This window comes from Onychomys torridus, chromosome 1, assembly GCF_903995425.1.
Source record: "Onychomys torridus chromosome 1, mOncTor1.1, whole genome shotgun sequence".
Classification (NCBI taxonomy): Eukaryota; Metazoa; Chordata; class Mammalia; order Rodentia; family Cricetidae; genus Onychomys; species Onychomys torridus.
Genome location: NC_050443.1, coordinates 95,458,109 through 95,478,048, shown reverse-complemented (window position 1 = coordinate 95,478,048; position 19,940 = coordinate 95,458,109). Strand labels below are relative to the sequence as shown.

The 19,940-nt window shown below is 48.9% G+C and overlaps 1 protein-coding gene and 1 long non-coding RNA gene across 4 annotated transcripts in view; one reads left to right on the top strand and one right to left on the bottom strand.

Moving 5' to 3' along the window:
• Xylt1 (xylosyltransferase 1) overlaps positions 1 to 14,243 on the bottom strand; it is a 296,256-nt gene extending 282,013 nt beyond the window's left edge. Inside the window, exon 1 of the mRNA XM_036190272.1 lies at positions 13,704 to 14,243. Coding sequence (XP_036046165.1) covers positions 13,704 to 14,051 — 348 coding nt within the window. The 5' untranslated portion in view covers positions 14,052 to 14,243. The remainder of the gene's footprint in view (positions 1 to 13,703) is intronic.
• Positions 11,712 to 19,934, top strand: LOC118585596. Of its 3 annotated transcripts, XR_004945211.1 has the most exons (5): positions 11,712 to 12,143; positions 13,283 to 13,376; positions 15,517 to 15,646; positions 19,309 to 19,446; positions 19,672 to 19,934. It is a non-coding gene; the product is annotated as an uncharacterized LOC118585596 (long non-coding RNA). The 3 variants fall into 3 exon arrangements; XR_004945210.1 differs by lacking the exons at positions 11,712 to 12,143; positions 13,283 to 13,376 and adding an exon at positions 14,664 to 15,198; XR_004945209.1 differs by lacking the exons at positions 11,712 to 12,143; positions 13,283 to 13,376 and having other exon boundaries at positions 14,664 to 15,646.
• The last annotated feature ends 6 nt before the right edge of the window (positions 19,935 to 19,940 follow it).

The window sequence follows — 19,940 nt, the reverse complement described above, 5'->3', positions numbered from 1 at the left end:
CGACGATCTGGCTTGATTTTGGTGCTGGGTCTCAGGAGTTCCATCCATGAAATGGGCGAATGGAGCCAACTTCCTGGTAGAGTGTTTTGTTGTTGTTGTTGTTGTTTTGTTTTGTTTTTTGTTGTTGTTTATTTTTTCAGAATGTCTCAGAGAAAGTGCTTTGTTAAAATCATCTACCAGAGATGTTGATAACGAGTTTTCAGTGCCATCATAAGGACTATGGCCCATAAACCCTGAGTGCCCCAGAGTGCATCTGTAATCCTGGTGCTGGGGAGAGCGGCACAGGCAGATCCCAGGGTCTCACTCTACCTAGACTACTGAATCAGGAAACTCCAGCTTCAGAGAAAGAATGACAGGACACACAACATTGACCTATGGCCTCCACACACACCCAGACACAAACATGTGCACACCTGCCCCACATGGCCCCCGGGTCACTCTGCCTGAGTCAAAATTCCAGTACCCCTGTCCTGTAGCTTGGGGGACTTCTTCATTCTTCAAAGGCCTCAGTCTCTTGAGGGAAATAAAGATCAGAGAATAAAGTAAATAGGAACTGACCCAGCCCCCTTTTGATAAGGCTGTTGTAAATGACTGTGATAATCCCTGAGATTTTGCTTAGCTCTGCACACACTGACATCTAGCAGATAACCACAATTGTTAGCATGTTATTTTAAGAGTTAACTCAAATCCTGTTAAATGGCCCACAAAAGCCCATCCATTGAAGGTGTGATCCCAAGCTGATGGCTCAGCCTAGGGGCTGGAGCCGGTAGGGGGAAGGGCCTCCCTAGAGCAAGCTAGGTAACCAACTCTTTTTGCTTCCTGGCTACCATGAGGTGGGGAGCCCCCCTTCACCACACTTTCCCAATTCATCACTGGCTCAACAGCAGTGCCAGGGACCAAAAACTTTGGAACCCCTGGGCCAGAGTCAATCTCCTTAGCCTTCCAGTAGTCAATCATGGGTGTTTCACCACAGCAAAGGGAAGTTGACTCACAGAAAAAACCAACAGAGGTTTCAAGTGACTCGGATAAGCAGGGTGGCCCCCGGGGCATGCTGGAAGTCCCTGCAGAAAGGAAAGTCACACCTTCCTCACCTTCCTCTTTCAAACTGTCACCTTTCCTGAAACGAAGGCCAGAGTCCAAGAGTAGCAAGCGCTCCAGAATGAAATCAGTGACTTGGGCTACTTCCTTCACTGGAAAGAGGGAGGAGGAGGAGGAGGAGGAGGAGGAGGAGGAGGAGGAGGAGGAGGGGGAGAGATGGAAGCCAATCGGGTTCTGGGTTTCTCTCTCACACAGGTTTGCTTCTGGTTTCTCAGTACCCCACTATTTTCCTGTGTCCACTTCCCCTTGAGCATTATCTCCCCCTTGATCACCCCCAACAAAGAGCGGGTTTCCTTACAGCTGGCTGACAGTTAGGAACCTTTAAAAGGCCGCAGCTGCCACCAGCTTTCTGCCCTGGAAAGGGTCAGTTACAGAAGCTAGGGCCACCTGCAAACCACTCAGTGTTCAGTGTTCACTGAAGCCCCGTTCTTGAGTGGTCCCCATCCTCCTCAAACTGTCTTCACTTTGCCTTCTACATGAAACGCCAGGAGAGAGGCGGCAGTTCACAGCAGACCTGGAGTCGAGTTACCTGCAAGCCAGAGAGGTTCTCTGTGTCTTTGACACCAGCTGTCCCTTCCCAGCCACAGATAAAAGACAGCATGAATGAGAGGAAATGAATAGGCTTTTATTTCGTACCGAACATCTGCAAAGCCTGGTCCTCCACGGAAAAATAAAAAATCAAACAAACAAACAGAAAACAGCTGAAAGTCTGGCAAAGGTTAAAAAAAAGAAGAAGAAGAAAGATTTCCCTTTACATCTCTAATTAGTAAAATCCCATTTCACCAGTAAAAATGAAAATAGAAAGAGTAGCTTCTACATCCCCCAAAAGAAAGGGCACTAAATGAGGTAACCTCCATAATTCTTGATCCATCTAAGCTGGTTTTGATACTATCCTTAAATAATGTACACAGAGCTCTCTATTACACAAGCTTTTGTTTATTTATGAACACCAGTGTGGTTGAACATGAGACTTTGTGAAGTGATCTTGCTGTCCTTGGGCTCTGGGCTCTCCTCACTCCCTGCCTCCCTCTTCAGGAGATGATTAGGTGTCCTCATTGTCACTTAGAGATCCTGCTGACATCTGTGTGGTGGTTCTGTTACCCTGGTTCTGAATTGCAGAGTCTTGGTCCTGGGTTAACTTAATGCAGCCACTTACCAGTCTGTCTGGGGACCCATTCATCACAGCTAATTTCATGTTCAATACAGAGTGGACCAGAGTAAACAGATTCAACAGGAGGCAGAAATCCCAAAGACCCTCTGGAAGGGCTGAGAACTAAGTCGTAGAGAACACTTCTGGGAGTCTTCCACAGGAGTCTGCAGAAGCAACACAGCCACCAAAGCCATCTCAGAAGGCCTAGGACACTTCCTTCCAACAGGCCAGAGTACAGTTCCTCCTAGTGTCTGCCTTACCTTTCACATTTGGACTTGAGAAGAAAACAACACAGCTATGTATTCCTTCGTGTGTATGTGCATGTTCATGTAAATGGTGGTGGTGGTGGTGTTTGTGTGTGTGTGTGTGTGTGTGTGTGTGTGTGTGAAGTAAGAGGACAACTCCAGGTGTTGTTCCCCAGGCACCATGACTTTTGAAATAGTCTCTCACTGACCTGAGCTCACCTTTTAGGCTGGCTGGCCAGTTAACCTCAGGGATTCAACTGTCTCTGCCTCCCCAGAATGGAGATTGCAACACAGACACAGACACACACACACACACACACACACACACACACACCTGTCATTTGTTTTGTTTTTAAGGTGGGTTCTGGGCATCTCCTCTTACTTGTGTGACAAACACTTGCCTTGGAGGAGGTGGGAATCGGGGGTGGATTGTGGGGGAAGGCTGGGGGTAGGACGAGAGAGGACAGGGGAATCTGTGGCTGATATGCAAAATTAAATTAATTATAAAATAAAAATATTTATTAAAAAAAAAAGACAGAGCCATCCCCACAGCCTCAGTACAGTCATCATCAGAACAGCCAACAATCTTCAAACAGGTTAATAGGACATGTACAAAAGCCATTCGCCAAACCCAGTTGGAAGCCAGTTAGGACTGGAGTTGGCACCATGATGTTTGCAGTCTGGTAAATCACTTCTTCCTACTTACTTGCCATGTGATTCCCATGGAAAGCCACCAGAGCCTTGAGGCTGACATTTAAAGAAACGCAAAGCCGTGAGTAGCATTTTTAAATGTACCCCCCTTAAGCAGTGGGGGAGGGGTGCGCCAGCAATGTCACAGATGCTGTTTCCTGGTCTGGATGTGGGTGTCTTGGGTGTGCTCAGTTAGCGACCATTTATCAAGCCGTACATAGAGAAAGGGGGGAGGGGGGAAAAGAGGGAATAAGAACACAGAGCAGTTAAGTGAACTTAAACAAAATTCAAGAACTGCGAACTTTTATGCAGACATGAATAGATGCAGCCCGTTGTAGATAGCTATAATAGCTTTAATTTCTTTTTTCTGTGCTAGGAATGGAAGCCAGGGCATTGCATATGCTCAACTCCATTCCCAGCCCCCAAAACTTCTGTGTCAGAGCTCTTAACCCTCCTGAAATCACTCATGAATTGACATCAGTGTCTGCAGCTTATTTGGGATTCCTACAGCCAGTTTGGGACTCCTCTAGCAAAAAAGCATCCTTCCAAAATATACCCTCACCCCAAAGTAAGGGAAATGCACGCCAACAATAAAATGAGCAGAACAAAACTTCTCCACTGTAATCTCGGCCCTCCTCCATACAGGGCGTCTTACTTTCCTGACACCTCAGTGGTTGCCTTCACTCTTTGATGCCTTAAATTTGATGTCATTATCCTGCTTGTGAATACTCCTGTGTCCCAACCATAGCCAGCAGAAAGCAGGGACTCAACTATGCCTCCCACATTTTACACAGTGCCTGACACACAGCAGGCCCTCAAACAAGGAATCAATGTAGATGGCTTGGGAATGCGTAGGTCCTCTAGTGAGCTTCATTCATTCAATCACCCAATCATCATGGAGGAGATGGGTTAAAAAGCTTCCGCTACCCCTCCCCGACTCTGAAACAGGAGCCCCAGCATCCATCTCTATGTGGCCTTCTGAGTGACACAACCCTTGCTTCTCCATCTCTCAGATTTAATCTCTGTGACCCTTAGAGAGAGATGGGTTTATATGCATCATCAGAGGAAGCTCCAAAAAGACTCACAGAGGTCTTTGGTAGAGGAAGCTCCAAAAAGACCTCACAGAGGTCACAGGCTCTTTGATAGAGCCAAGGGGATCCAGAATGTTCTACTGGTTCACCTGCCTTTTTCTTCAACAACTCCCAACTTCCCAGTGCCAACAATTGCAGTGTAAGAACATGTGGAGCATGTAAGTGGGTGGGAGTAGATAATTCTAGATATCCTGCTGCTCACAAAGTGGAGAGGTCACCAAACTGCAGAATGCTCGATTCTATTTTCATCAGTGAGGTTTGTCTTCTGAATGGTCTGGGGTTTGAGAGAATTTACATACTCTGGGGCTCCACTATCTCTATCACGCCAAGGGTAGGCGAAAACAGTTGAGGTGGTGATGGACAGGCAGCCACTCTCAGCCGTCCACAATGGTCACAAATGCCTTGCAAACAGGTTGCAAATGCAACAGATCAGAGGAATTGCTCAGTAAAAGAGATTTTTAGAAGGATCTTGGGAGAGGGCTCTAAGAATTGAAGGGTTCAGGGTATGACCATTTCCAGCTTGGTCATTCATAACAAACAAAATGTGCCACAAGATGTCATCCCTTGTAACATTTAGAAGAATTACTTATGGCACTTACTATATAGGCAGAGATTTGCAATCCCATGAATAGATGGATGGAAAGACAGACAGGAGGGTAGATGGATGGACCGACCATTCATGTATGTATAGAATTGATGATGATGATGATGATGATGATGATGATGTGTGTGTGTGTGTGTGTGTGTGTGTGTGTGTGTGTGTACACCCATACATGTATGGGGATGGATGCATGAGTAGATGATGGATGGATGGATAGATGGATGGATGGGTGGTGCACAGATTAATGCATGGATCAAGGAAAAACAGATATTGATGATGAGCCAGAGTTACCTCTTATTACCAAGACCCATAAGGTTGTATCAAAGCCATTGAGTTTCAGACAAGGAAACTGAGCCCCAAATACCTAAAGACAATGTCAGAGCCTGACCACTATCATAAATGGCACAAAATATGCCTCTCAGGCTGAACCTGGCTGGCCATACTTCCTAATCTGTATGCTAAGTCTTTCAGCTACAATATGGGAGCTTAGCCCTTATGAGTGAAACATATCAGTACTCAGGTCTGGAGGTTCTGAAATGGAAGGAGACTCCAAAGCTTCTGGGGCCCTTGGTGACACTAATTCTTACTCCCATTTTCCCAGAGAAAACCTCTCTTGTATGCAAGAGGTCATCTCTCATCCAGCCCAGCAGAGAAGAATTTTCTGCTGGTAGGCTGCTTATGATTGTGACTTTAACCCCTGTCTGCTACACTCATCCTCCAGGAGGGCTTGGAGCTCTGGATGGATGGATGGATGGATGGATGGATGGATGGATGGATGGGTGGATGGGTGGGTGGGTGAGTGGGTGATGGGTGGGTGGGTGGGTGGATGGGTGAGTGGGTGAATGGATGGGTGGGTGGATGGATAGATGGATGGATGGATGGATGGATGGAAGGATGGGTGGATGGGTGGATGGATGGAAGGATGGGTGGATGGGTGGAAGGATGGGTGGATGGGTGGATGGGTGGATGGGTGGATGGATGGATGCATGCATGCATGCATTGATGTATTCATGAATACACAGATGATCAGATGGATGGATGGGTTGATGAATGGGTGAATGGTTAGGTGACTAGATATAGTAAGTATGCATTAATAGATAGGAGAAAAGTGGGGCTAAAGACAAATATTTGCCAACAGTGAATTAGACAGAGACTCAAACACAGTCTCTGTAGTCACCACCCTTCAACTACTAGTTTAGACTTTTCTCATGGATTTAACTTTCATCCAATTCATTGCACAAACTTATTATTTCTAACCAATAAAAACAGATGAGAGGCCGGGCGGTGGTGGCTCATGCCTTTAATCCCAGCACTTGGGAGGCAGAGGCTGGCGGATCTTTGTGAACTCGAGGCCAGCCTGGTCTACAGAGAGAAATCCAGGAAAGGCACAAAGCTACACAGAGAAACCCTGTCTTGAGAAGAGAGAGAGAGAGAGAGAGAGAGAGAGAGAGAGAGAGAGAGAGAGAGATACCAGCCTTCACTTATAAGCTGGTGTAAAGGATAAGTACTAGAACTGTCTAGTCAATCCTTGGTATCTGGTACAAGATAAATAGTCAAGAACACAAATTATCCTCCTTATTGTCATTATCTCCTCCATCATTATCACAGTTGTCATGTGAGCATGTCTGGGGTGGGGAACCGTTACATCAACTTTGGCCTTACCCCACAGGATCACAGGAAAGATCCCCACACAGACACAGATATGTCTTAGCACACTGCCTCATTAGCAGCTCCTGACCCATTAACCTGGATTAGATGCCCAGATAAGCCAGGGTCACCTGACTGGGGTAAACCAGATCTCAGCAGGAACAAATCCACTTCATTGCCTTCAAGAGGCCTGGGTGGATGGGGAGACACCCTCAAAAGAATTAATTGGGAATGAGTTCCCAGCTTTCCCCATCTGCTCAGGGTCTGGGCTTCTGACTCTGATATCGATTGGTAGCAGTCTCTCTCCCCCAGGCTATGGTGACACCTGCCTCCTACCACTTGCTTGTAATTCACTGGCTGATGGTGGAAGGATGGGCTAGCCACAGGGCTCACAAGGTGGAGCCTGGGAAGTTTCCACAGGCAAACAAGAAGTGCCTGTCACAAGAGGAAGGAAGTGCCCACATGGACTGTGTGTTTACAGAGATAACTCTTGCTGCAATGGCCCAAACCCTGGGCTTCTCCAGAGATAACCCCTGGGTGGTTTAACTGAAAAGCGGAGTGGCAGGAACAGCAGTGAGGATCCTTTCTTAGAAATCTACACAACAAGCCCCTGTCTCTCTTCCCTGAATCCGGAACTCCTTCCCTGGGCAAGCCAGGTCATAGCCAGTTACTCGGTAGTGTCGTACTTCTCTCTTCCTTTTCTGGAGCTATAAACTCTTGTCTTCAAATAGAAAGCACAACAAGGATACAACATAGCAGAGACCAGGATGAACAAATTCACATACTCAGAAGGGGCCTGGGAGGACTGTGCCTCACAATGTAACATACTTAATATTTTATTAAACTCAAGAATTTTGTTAAAAGAGTAGTTTTTGGTATTCTTGTCATCCAAACAAAGGGTGCCACATGATATAAGGGATATATGTTCATTTGTGTGATTACAGAAAACTTTGCGTGTGTTTGTGTGTGTGTGTGTGTGTGTGTGTGTGTGTGTGTGTGTGTGTAAAAGCACCCACTGGGCTCCTTCAATATATGCAGCTAAAGTTTAAAACACTAAAACAAACAAAAACTTGCCTTTGGGGTTTGGAATCTTGTTGCAATCAGTGGAGTTCTGGGGTCTAAAGTCAGAGGATGACATAAAGAACGTGAAGTAGACTATTCAGAGTGTGGACTGCCTGGGTTCCAATCTCAGCTCTGCCGCTTACAACTGTGCTATTCACATCATTCTTAGGGATCTGCTTCTTCTCAAGAGTCTGCACATTTTTAGGAATCTGTTAAAGTGGAACAAGGACTTTCAAGAAGCATATGGCTGCATAAGTGGGTTTTGCAAAGCTACACAGACAGGGAGCTCAGAACTCCTGGCAGCAGGAGGCCAAAAGCAGCCTGGGATTGCTTCCTAGTTTCTTCATCTGTACGAGCACAGCAAGTGAGATGGTGTCTGCAGGGCCCCTTTTCATACCTGCACTATAACTGGTAAGACCAACAATTCCTAGCCCGGCACCCCCAGTTTCCACTTTGTATGAGATGAGTGACAGAACATCTTGCTTCCTGGAGTGGAGGTGTGGATGATGAGTGGATGGCGGATGGAGGGATAGACTGATGCAGAGAGGCAGAGACATGGAGACATACAGACATACATGCATGCAGACATACAGACACACATACACACATACTCTCATACACACACACACACACACACACACACACACACACACACACTGGGCTGGCATTTGATGGGAATAAATTTAATAGATGTAAAACACCAAGATAATGTCTGCATATGGCCAAAGTTCAAGAAATGTTACTCTTCTCTCTACCTTATTCTGTCCTGTGCCAAGGCTGGCCCACTGCCAAAGGACCCTGAGGCATTCTACTGCAGAGCTTCCTCAAACTTTATTGTGTAGGGGGAACTAAGTAACTTTGGGAAAGCAAATGCTCACTCCAAACACTCTTGGATTTCCTTCTGAGAGAACATCTGGCTCAGAATGTCCGTCTGGGCCCAGAGCAATCAGTTCTCATGAACCGGTATCTCTCTCCCTCTTCATCCAGCAGAGGTGGCTCCAAGTTACAGAGGTGGCACCATGGAGATGAGACAGTGCACAGCTGGGCTCTGACCCTCTGCACATTGGAGGGTGTCCTGTTGACTCACGTTTGTGTTGGGCCTGTCACATGTTCCAGGCATGGTGGAAGATATCTACAATGCCAGTACTGAGGAGGTGGTGAGAGACAGATCCATAGAGCCCATTAGTGAGCCAGCCCAGTGGAATCAGCAAGCTTCAGGTTCAGTGAGAGAACTTGTTTCAAAAATTAAGCTTGGCAACGATGGAGGAGGCTTCCCAACATTGATCTTTGGCCTCTACACACATGCACAAATATATACATATGTACCCAGGTGCACATGTCTACACACTCACATGAACATGTATGCATACATGAACATGTACACACACACACACACACACACACACACACACACACACACAATCACACAGAGATGGGGGAGGAGGGAACGAAAAAGGGGAGATTGTAAAGAACAATCTGAGGGCTGGAGGAACCCCGCCCTGCACAGGTGGTGTACTTGGATTCTTTGCACATATATTTACAACCCGTCTTGTTCAGAGTGGACAGGTAGAGTCTTACTACAGAGGTAGGCACAAGGATATTTCAAATTCTAAATCACACACACACACACACACACACACACACACACACACACACACACTGATATCAACTTTCTATGCTGACTCAAGACACTATTTTTTTCCTGTTAAGATCATGGATCAAAGTTAAACAATTCCCAGAAAATAAGAATTTTAAGCCTCAATTGGCTTCCAGTTTGAAAATTAGCAAGCGTTTTACCACCCTACCTTATAAGGTTTAAAAAAATGAAGTGAGAGACTAGAGAGAATGCTCGAAGTGTGTAAGATGGAAGGAAGGGGACTATGCACATGCATACAAACCCATGAAATAGCCTCCTTCTTAAATGCTCTGAAACCCAGATTTCCAGAACATAGCCGACATCATGAGTGGAAAATGCTAACCCTGTTTCATATGACAGGTCACAGTTAAGATGCAGGCACAGATAATGTGCAAAATTACCTTTAGGCCATGTGTATAAGGTATATGTAGCATACAAATGAATTGTTCAAGCCATGCATGCTTGCATATAGCTATAATCCCAGGAGGGTCATGATTTTGACACCAGCCTAGGCTAAACAGCAAGACGAGGAGAAGGAGGAGGAGGAGGAGGAGGAGGAGGAGGAGGAGGAGGAGGAGGAGGAGGAGGAGGAGGAGGAGGAGAAAAAAGAAGAGAAGGAGAAGCGGGAAGAGGAAGAGAAGCAGGGGGAGGAGAAGAAAGAAAGAAGAGAGGAGAAAGAAAAAAATAATTTTGTTTACTTTTTGTGTGTGTTTAATCTTGGGTCCCACTTGTTATTTATGTGCTAATATTTCAAAATATCTTTCAAAATCCAACTTTTGAAACACTCCTTCTTACAAAGTATTTCAGATAATGGATACACAGCCTGTATTTGTTATATTATTATCAAATTATATAACTACTTCTACTTTGATTGATCTATTTTATTTAGCATTTCCAATGTGTGGTTAAGCAGATGGCTATAGCTGCAGCAGGATAAATATTGTTCAAGAATGCAAACTTCTGTATACCAAGTGTAATGTTTTGTTCAGACAAAATATTGCACTGGAAGAGGAACCAAGTCAACCATCAAACACTCTCTGTTCTCTCCTCTGCAAACATTTGGATAGAGAGGGAAGCTTGGCCTCCAACACTGCTCGAACCACCTTCCAAAGTCTCTGCTAATATCTGAAAGGGTCCGGAGTTATCTGAGTAATGTGAAGAATGAGGAATCGCTGCTGAAAACCCAGCCTTTCAAAGGGTCAGATTGTACAAAAACCCCATTCTGCTGTAAGTGTGTAGCAGGCAAGGACAACACAAAGTTAGATTTCTTAAAGGCAACTTATTAAGTAACAGTGTATCTCAGGGCACAAGCTGTAAAGGCTGGGACCATGGAGACTGGCCAGGTGGGAAAAGAAAGAAGGTGTGACATTAGCAGGCACAGCTTTCCCTTCCTCCCAAATCCGTGCAATACCTTCTGCTGGTTGATCTTTTTGACAGTCCCCTCATTCCTCCTACTTTACTCATCTACAGCTCAGTGCTCTCTGTTTTATATTCCGAGACTACAGTAAAGTCCATGCCTTACTGAGATCCAGAGAAAACCCCCTGCTACAGAACCCAGCTGTAATCCGCATCAAACTAATGTATGAGTTCAGAGAGGCTGAGTGGTAAAGGGGTTGCTGGCAAATCTTTCAGGAATGCCCAACTCACCACCATCCTCGCCAGAGAGCATACACCCTGTGACCAGGCCTGCATACACACCTGGGAGCTCCTTCCTCCCTTCTTAAGTGCCCCTAATGCCCAGCTACAGGTGCAAGCTCTGTACCCAGACACTGCTCTCCAAACAGAAAAGGCCCACAGTTCAGAAGATGGGAGGGGGAAAGCAGCCAGGGGAAAAAACAGACAGGTCTGGATTAGGGAATACTTTAGCCATAACAGCTACTTGACACCTTTTGCCACCCACCCACCCACCCACCCAGGCCATGACAGTCCATCCTACCCTGTTTCAGTCTATCGAAAAGCGGGGCACACAGATGAGCATCATTGTCCAAGCATATGCTTCTGTGGTATTTGAAAAATCACAGGGTGTGTAGTGTGTGTGTGTGTGTGTGTGTGTGTGTGTGTGTGTGTGCGTGTACGTGTGTGGATGACTTGTGCACGAATATGCATGGACAAGTGTGTGTCTCACTCCTGCATGCCCTGTGATTCCCTCTGCAACATCATGCAGGCAGGCAGCCCAGGCAGTGTCCAGAAATGTACAGCATGTTGCAAGGGGCCTCCGTGGTTGTTAGCAGTCTGTGGCTCTCTCTGACTGCATCCCAAGCTCCAGTTCTGGTGGACTTTGGGAACAGCCTGCCCCCTTCTGGTCTCCTTGAGCTCCACAAAAGGGCAGGGGTTGGTTGGGGTGGGCACAGTTTGAGGAGGATAGACCCCCCTCCCCATTCTAGCCATCCTACGCACAATGCAGCCTCTGGGGGGTGAATTTGAGAACGGGAGAAGCAAGGGGAGAGACAAGCACATGACAGAAAACTCCAGTCCAGGAGCAGCAACAAGACTGAATGGTTGACAACTACCAGGAATGGAAAAGCAAAAGAAAAAAGGAACAGAATAATACATGTCTACAAGGGAAAGCAAAGAAACGGAGACACCGGAGGACACTGGTGGAAAGATGGACGCAAACCTACAGATGAAAGCAAGATTGCAGACAAGCCCAGTAACTATTGCTAGGACTGGGAATCCGAAAACACAGTAAAAAGGGGATGTGGCACCCTGACACCCACTTTCCAATTCCAGACCTGATGTGACGGGGCTAGGACAAGAGGGAATAATACGCCTAGCTGAACACGCACGGAGGGCTTGTGGATCGCTTTAGAACATCGGAGAGTGGTGAAGAAACCAGCAGTTGGCTTCTTTTCTTCCCTTCTTGCTTATCTCAACAGGTGGTCTATGTACCCTGAGAGTACCTCCTGAACCCCATTTGCAGAAGGTATGGTGAATCCCGTGGCCCCCTCCTGACCCTGCCTGTTTCCAAATTGGGCCAGGGGTACATACTCTTAGATCCTCTCACCTACCAGGAGGTCTCTAATTCCAGAAAAAATAGTGTTTCAGCGGGAACACAGGATCCACTCTGGGAGTTCAAAGGCAGTGAGTGCCTGGGTCCTCTTGGGTACAAACTGGAAGGACTTGGGGACATTGAGAACGCTCAGGTTCTCACCCACAAGCCTCGCTCCACTCTGTACCACAGGTGAGGGCTAGACTTCTCCCTGGTCGCTATACAGCAGCCAAATACCATCAGATCAAGTCCTGAGACTGCTTCAGACCACAGGCACAAAAAGCTATGTTCAGGCAACAAGGGTCAAGACAACCCCAAAGAACTTGAGCACATCAGAAAGCACTTCTGACATACAGTGTCAAGGCAGTCTTCAGCAAGGGCTGCCGGAGTGACAAGCAATAACAAGGACTGTTCACTTCCTACAGATCCTAGAAACAATCCCCTGGTGGCTACTGTCCTTCAGATGCTAGGCAGTTCTCTGCAGGGAACTGGGATGATGGACAGACAGTCACATGGCATCTCACGCCAGCCCTCAGACAGGCAGACACTCATTCCCATGCAAAGCAGAAACCCTGTCCCATAGTTAAAGACTCAGTTCCCCTGTGTCTTCCTAGCTCAGAAAAAGGTGAAACAGATGCCTCCAAAGAAGTTGGGGACAGGGGAGGAAGACAAGCTGCTGCCCCATCTAGGCAACCAGGTGGCCTTAGAGAACTGTGGGAGACAGATTCGGAGCCCTGACTGTCCACATCCAAGCACACCGCACACCGGGAGGTGTAGTGATAGTGTAGCCAGACAGACAGTAAGTGCAACGGGCCACCTATGTAAAGTCAGAGACAGCCAGCTAGCTGGGACCAAGGGGCAGTCGCCTGAAGCTGCGGATCCCAGAGGAGGTGAAGTCAGGGAGGGCAGGAGATGGCAAGGTGAGGGACCGAGGAAGGTGGAGACAGAAGCAGCAGACACCCAGAGGGGAAAACAGAACTCAAAGTCAGATCAGGAACTCATGACCCAGTGTTGATTTGGGTACCAGGGACATGGTGGAGGACTTGAGACACTCATTCCAGGTCCCTTCTCAGCCCACAGCAAACAGCTCAGACCAGAGAGGCTGCGTGGAGAACCTCCCCGAAGCAGCGGCTGATGATCCGGTCACGATCCGATGCACGCACTCGGGTGGGAGTGAGGCTTCAACGCCCCCACCTAGAGAGCAACTAGGGCACCCAGCAAGAGTGACAAGGAACAGGACCCCCCTTGAAAGCGCGTCTCCCCTGGAGCTCACTTTCCAGACCCCAAGGGGGCGGTCCTCATACTCCGCACAGAGCAGCGCAGCTCAGTGCACGACCCTGCAGCTGCCCAGGGCAGCCAGGGCAACCAGGGCGCAGAGTCCCTCCGGATACCCAGACTGGAGTGGCCAGGACTGGTGGGAGGCGTGGGTAGGGTCGCCAATCTGTCTCTCTCTGTCCGCGCGGATCCCGATCCCCTTCTGAAAGGGCACCTTACCCTCGCTCGGGCTGCCAGTGCCCCACGGCTGCCAAGCTGCTGCGCGCGGGCTCCTCCGGGGCCGCCTCCCCGTGCTCCTCCTCCGCCGGCTCGGCCTCCGGGTCCTCCGCGGGCTGCGGGCGGATGGGCAGCCAGGTCCCTGCGCTCCCGGCGAGGGGCCGCGGGCTGCTGCTGCTGCTGCTCGGCTGCTCCCGCCGCTGCCCCCGCGCGCCGCCGCTCGCCAGCCCCGGAGTCCAGGCTGCTGAAATTCCACACCACCAGCGTCTGCAGCAGCAGCACCATGAGCGCCGCCAGCAGCGCCGAGTGCGAGCGCCGCGCCAGCCTCCGGGCGCACGGCGCCGCCACCATCTTCCGCGGCGGCCCGGGGCGAGCGGGGTGCCGGGACACCCCGGTGCGCGCTCTATCCCGGGGGCTCCGCGCTCGGGCCCCGCCGCCGTCGCCCGAGCTCGCCGCTGCTCCTCCTCCTGCTCCTCTCCTCCACCTCCTCCTCCTCCCTTTCCTCCTCTGCCGCCGCCGCCGCCTCCACCGCCGCGGCGCGGAGTTTTCAGACGGGCAGGGACCCGGACGTCACCAGGAGGAGGGGAAGGCGGGAGGCGGGCGCGGGGAGGCCTCGGAGGGGGCGCGGCGCGCGCACGCGGGGACAGGGTGAGAGGAGGGAGCTAGCCCTGCACGATTCTCCTTCTCTTGGGCCAGGGTCCCCACCCCACCCCCAGGGTTCTGGGGCGGGCGTTTAGGGGACCAGGCCTGGGGAAGGGGCCATCAGGGACCCGGGCCTTGAGCAGAGGGCGGGGCCTGGAGGAGGAGCCGAGGGCAGTGTGGGGAGGAGAAGGTGAGGGAGCGGGTAGGGACGAGGGGAGCGGACAGACATCTCCAAAACAGGCGTGGGAACAAGGTGGTGGTGCGAAAAGGCCAGGACTCGGGGTAGAGAGGGGGGAAAGTGGGGGACAGAAGGGTCAACGGGGCAGCTCGGCTTGCGGAGGTCAAGAAAAAGGAGAGAGGGGTCCTGAGACCCTGGGTTCCATGTGGTCAGAAAGCTAGACGCGGAGTTGCAGGAGGCGCGGAGTTTTCCGTCCCGGGATCTTCGGGTTACGATGAGAAAATCTTAGCAGGTGGAGAAGGAGGAAACGTGGGAGTGTCACAGGTCCGGGCTCTTGCAGCCCGGGATTCCTGGATCACGGAGTGAAGCAATGGGGAGGAGGTTCTCAATGACTCTCTGAGGTTAATCAGCACAAGCACTGTGACTTCTGAGTCACCCCCCTACCCCAGGGCCAACCAAAGATGCAGGGCTCGCTGACTCACTCCTTTGGTCCCCAAGGACTCACAATCCAACATCCACCGAATCCAGTTGGCAAACGGATGCTTTGGTGGTTAAAGGAGTTTCCCAGCCCTCCCAGGCCATAGGCTGAAGGCGCCTGCCCAACCGCAGAGTCTTTCTTCTTGCCCTTCTTTCTATCCATCCATCCTGACTGGCTGTGTGCACTAGGTTCAGAGCTGGGTGAGTCCAGCCTTGCTGTGTAAGGAGAAGCACTTTCCTGTCCTGATGGGTGACCTTGAGCCACCAGGACTGCCCCCTTGACCTTGGCCTGTGCTCTGTCCTCTATCAATTAGAATTTGGAAGGAATAATCTCTCTGAACTCAAATTTCACCTAGCCCTCTCTGACTCAGTCTTATTGCCTTTTCCTTTCGATGAGTGGCAGCTATGAATGTCTGCACATGGTGTGTGTGTGTGGGGGGGGGGTGCTGATGTGTCTGTCAGTGAGTTGGGAATTTACTTTTTATTTCCTGCCTTTTTGAACATCACCCCGGTTTTTAGAGGGAAGACAGTGGATGCGTACAGAATCTATCAGAGACTGAGCTAACAGTGGCAATGGACCCTTCCTTCTGTCCACCGCGTCAGTATACCAGAGCACCAACCTGTGTCAGATGTGGGCCAGAATCCCAAGGTGAGTAAGGATGACTTTTACCTACAGTAAGCTTGAGGGCCAGCCAGTATGGAATCTCAAAAGGAAATGTGGTTGGCATCACTACAGAGACTTACAAAGGGCCCATGGGTTCATGAGAGTGCTTTTGGAATAGTTTGTGTGGCCCAAAGCCCAGTCCAGAGTCCTTCAACTCTTCAGCCAGGTACAGAGACATTCGTATCTCCCCAAGAGTGAGGCTGTATGGGAGAGCAGCAGCCCCCTGGCTCACCAGTCTCCTCATCTCTGCTTAGCAGTTGGGAATATTTATAGTTCATGAAATAAAACACCTGGTTTAACCATCTAAAAATAAACCTTACTGGATCATATAACTAGATATTTCAGAGGACTAACTCCAGGCATAGCTTGATCCAGCAACCCAGAGCTACTCCTGCAGAATTTTCTTTCCTGTTCTCCTCTCTATTTTACATGGGGTCTGTTTCCCATTGGACCACAAAAAGGGCCTGGCTTCTGTGTCTGAGACTAGTAGTAACTTTAGTTCTTTCCTAGTCTAGGATTCTCTCTGAAGATACAGAGAGGATTTTTCTCATGGAGTCATCTAGAGGTCCGAAGCTACTCCTAAACCAGTCACAGAACCTAGGGAGTCAGACCATGAAATGAATGTAACCAGGGTCCCATGATTCACCTCTGGCGTTGGGGTAATGCTAGCATCTCTATAACCACTTAGCTGCTCCATAGTATCAGGTGGATGGGTGCAAATAGATGTAGAAGAGTGGCCTGCCTCCTCTATCAGTGCAGTTTCCACTCAGCCTCTTCCATCATGGTCAAATCATCTCCCATCCCAGGGCTTCAGGTACTACCTGAGAAGTTAGAGGAGGTGTAAACACAGCTTCCAAGTCCTGCACTGGCTGGCTGTGGGGAGTAGTCCAGCCCCCAGTGCACCTTTGTTTAAAGACCACTACTACACTTTGTCTGTAAAGCAGCAGTGACTTATGCTTCCTCCACATGATACAATTAACTGGAGTCCTCCAGAGCCCTGGCTCTGATTCAGCTCCCTCGGGGCCCTGGTGCTTCAGCACTGAGGTTAAAGATCCTGGGCCTAAATCCCTGGAGAAACACAGTTGTTTATCTTGACTCATAAAAAGCCACTCAAGAAAGAGGTTCAGTTGCCCTGGGCAGGTAGGTTGGAGATGCCATAAACAACTTATTTGATGGGTTTCCAGATGAAAATTTACCTGAGGTGACGTCTGGGATTCTCTTCCTCTGGCTCCAAGATAATTAGCCCTTCAGACATTTTAGAGTGAATGGGGAAGCAGAGACAGAACAGAAGAAAACTGTGAGCTGCAGTGAACTGAGGTGTCTAGAATGTCCATCTCAGAATGGCAGACACAGTCAACTGGGAGATCCAGAAGGTGGATACCCCAAATTTGCTGAATCTCACCAAACAGAAGTGAGAGGGAGACAAGACTTACTTTCATTTTCCAGTTATTCATAAAGAGACAGGTGGCCCTGATTGATAGGACAGAGGCCAAGGTCCTGCTTGAGACTCAGCAGGGGCTCCAGCCACTGTATCCCGGAGTCCTCAGGGTTTTCAAAGCTCAGTTTTCATTCCACAAAGATACATGGCACCCTATTCCATGCAGGCATCCTGCTGGGCAAACGAAATCTGGGGATGACGAAGGTTCCCCAAGGAACCTTTCTTTTTAAATATGGTTCCTAAGCTCCCATACTATGGCTCCCAGGAGCCAGAGCTCTGGAGAAGTTTCACCTGATTTGTGGGATTCCCACCACCACCCATAATGCCAAATCTTGTTTTTCCATCACTTTTCAGGATGGAAAGCTGAATTAGTCAGTGAGCATTTTGAGTTATTGGGTGTGCCCGGTCCTAAGCTAGCGATTGCAAAGGAAATGTTTAGGACAGTCTTCACCCTCAAGGAACTGTCCAGCGGGACGCAGGCCCTGATGAGATGGCTAAGAACCAGACTGCCCAGGTTCAATGAGTGCGTGTGCACATGTACGTGTATGTTTGTGCATGTGAAGGCCAGAAGGCAACCTTGGGGTGAGGTTTTGGTTTATTTAGTTGTTGTTTACTTTTCTTTGCTTTGTGGCCTGGAAATTAAAAGAAAAAAAAAAAAAAAAGGCTAAGCTGCCTGGAGTCAACTGCCTCCAGCTAGGACGGCAAAAACAATTGCTCTCACAGCCAACTTTTTTATGTGGATTCTGGGGAGGGAGCCCCTTTACTGACTGACCTATCTCCCTGGTCCCTCTACTGCGTCCTAACTGAGCCTCTAAGTACCCATTGTTAATTTCTATGCCTCAGTTTCCTCCCCCATAAGATTGTGCTTAATATAAGAGGACCTTTATTGGCACTTTCTCATAAGGATTAAATGAGATAACTAACACAAATAACTTTTTCATTCAGACTGACATAGAAAGCCAACCTTATTGGTGCGCGCGCGCGCGCGCGCACGCGCACACACACACACACACACACACACACACACACACACACACACACACACACTTGGAAAATGGAGGCAAGAGAATTACCAGTTGAGGCCAGCCTGGAGTACACGGCAAGCCCCTATGTATCGATATTAAGCGGTCAGAAGCGTTGGAGAGGAGGAAGGTTGGTTATGGAAGGCTGCCTGGAAGAGGCTGTATGACACCAGAACTCTGATGCTCCAGTTTCTGTGAGGGTAGATTCTTGCATCATTCCTTACCTCTGCTCTCCCTGCCACTTGGTACAATGCAAGGCTTTGGGTGAAATTTGTGTGTGGAGTGCACAACGGTCAAACACAGGGTTGGGGGCAGGCACAATGAACCGGGAGACTTCTTCCACAATGAAGCAGGTTGCGGTTGGAGCCTGGTACGGGCTCAGGTTCAAATACTATCTCAGTAACATTTTCATTTCATGATCTGTAAGCAGGTTGTTCAACACCTTTGACCCTTGGTATTGTTAAGTAGAAAAAGTAAAAGAAGACTCGTGTCTGCCAGGAGACATGAAAATGGGGACATGGTTTGTCACAGTGCAGCTCCTATTTCATGTGAAATGGAAGCATTAGCCAGTGGAGGGTGGAAAGACTCTCAGCTGGGCCACCTTCCTTTCCAAATGTTCCTCCTGTAGAGTTCTGGTGAGCTGGGGCTTTGCCCACCTCCTTTTGCATTTAAATAAACTTCAGACTAACATTCAAATTTAGCTAGGTATATGGTTTCCGTTTTAATCTTAATCACATGTCTGTTTCTTGTTTTTATAGTCGTTTTTTTACCCAAATGCTACCAATTGATTTTTTTTACCCAACTTTGCTCTTCAAAAGAATTTTTTACACTCCGTCTGAGTTTCACTTCTGCATCAGCACAGACACTGGAAAGCAGGTGGCTCACCTGCATCTGCTCGATGGTGTGAGACTTCAGCACGGAACACCTCCACCCCCAGAATCCCTGACTGTCTCCAGCAGATGCTCACAACCCTCCCCGCCTGGGGCGGGGGTTCCTGGGAAGCAGTGTCAGAGAAGATCCTACAGAGTGTGGGCTCTGTCCTTTACCCTATACTGTTCAAGGGAAGGAAATGGCCTCTGCCAGCCCCCACATGCTGACAGACCAACAGCTGACCCATAGATGTGTTTCCAGGGATTCTTTCATCAGCAGAGGGCGCCCTAGTTAGCAAATAACTTTCCTGTGGCCAGTTTCCTGCAGGCAAGATCTGGAGACAGCCAGAAACCTGGGTGCTAAATGGAGGAGTTCAAAAGGAAGTCTCCTGTGTTTGCAAGCCTCCATGGTTACAGGAAGCTAAAGGGGAAGACGAGGGAAGGAAGAGGCATCAGGTAAGGACACTGGGAAACACTATTATTGATGGAGAGATTCTCTGCTTGTTTGAAACCAGTACTTGACGCTGTGAAGTATCACAGCCTTAACTACAATCTTGGGGACACTCCGATGAGTGAGAAGGGGAACAAACTATTCCAGCCCCACATCTCAAACTAGATTCACAGGGATGCTTTCCTTTCAAACAAATGTAGTGGTACCAAATTCGGTTTCTGGGACTCCAGGTGTGCTGGTGAGTGCATCCATCCCTTTGCTGCTGCTGCCAGTGTCCTTCCCTGAGGTCTGAATCCAGCATCTTGTCCTTCTAATATGCACTGAAAATCAACAGGTCTCCAGGAATCCTCTAGGCCTTCAGTGCCAGCTTGGGACTGCTGAGACATCCAGCCTCGTGTACTTAGCAACTACAAGAGTGTCCAGCACTCGCATGTCATTGTACTACCCTGCCCCTGTGGTGTAACCCAGTCTAATAAACCCCCTTTGCAAAATATGCTCA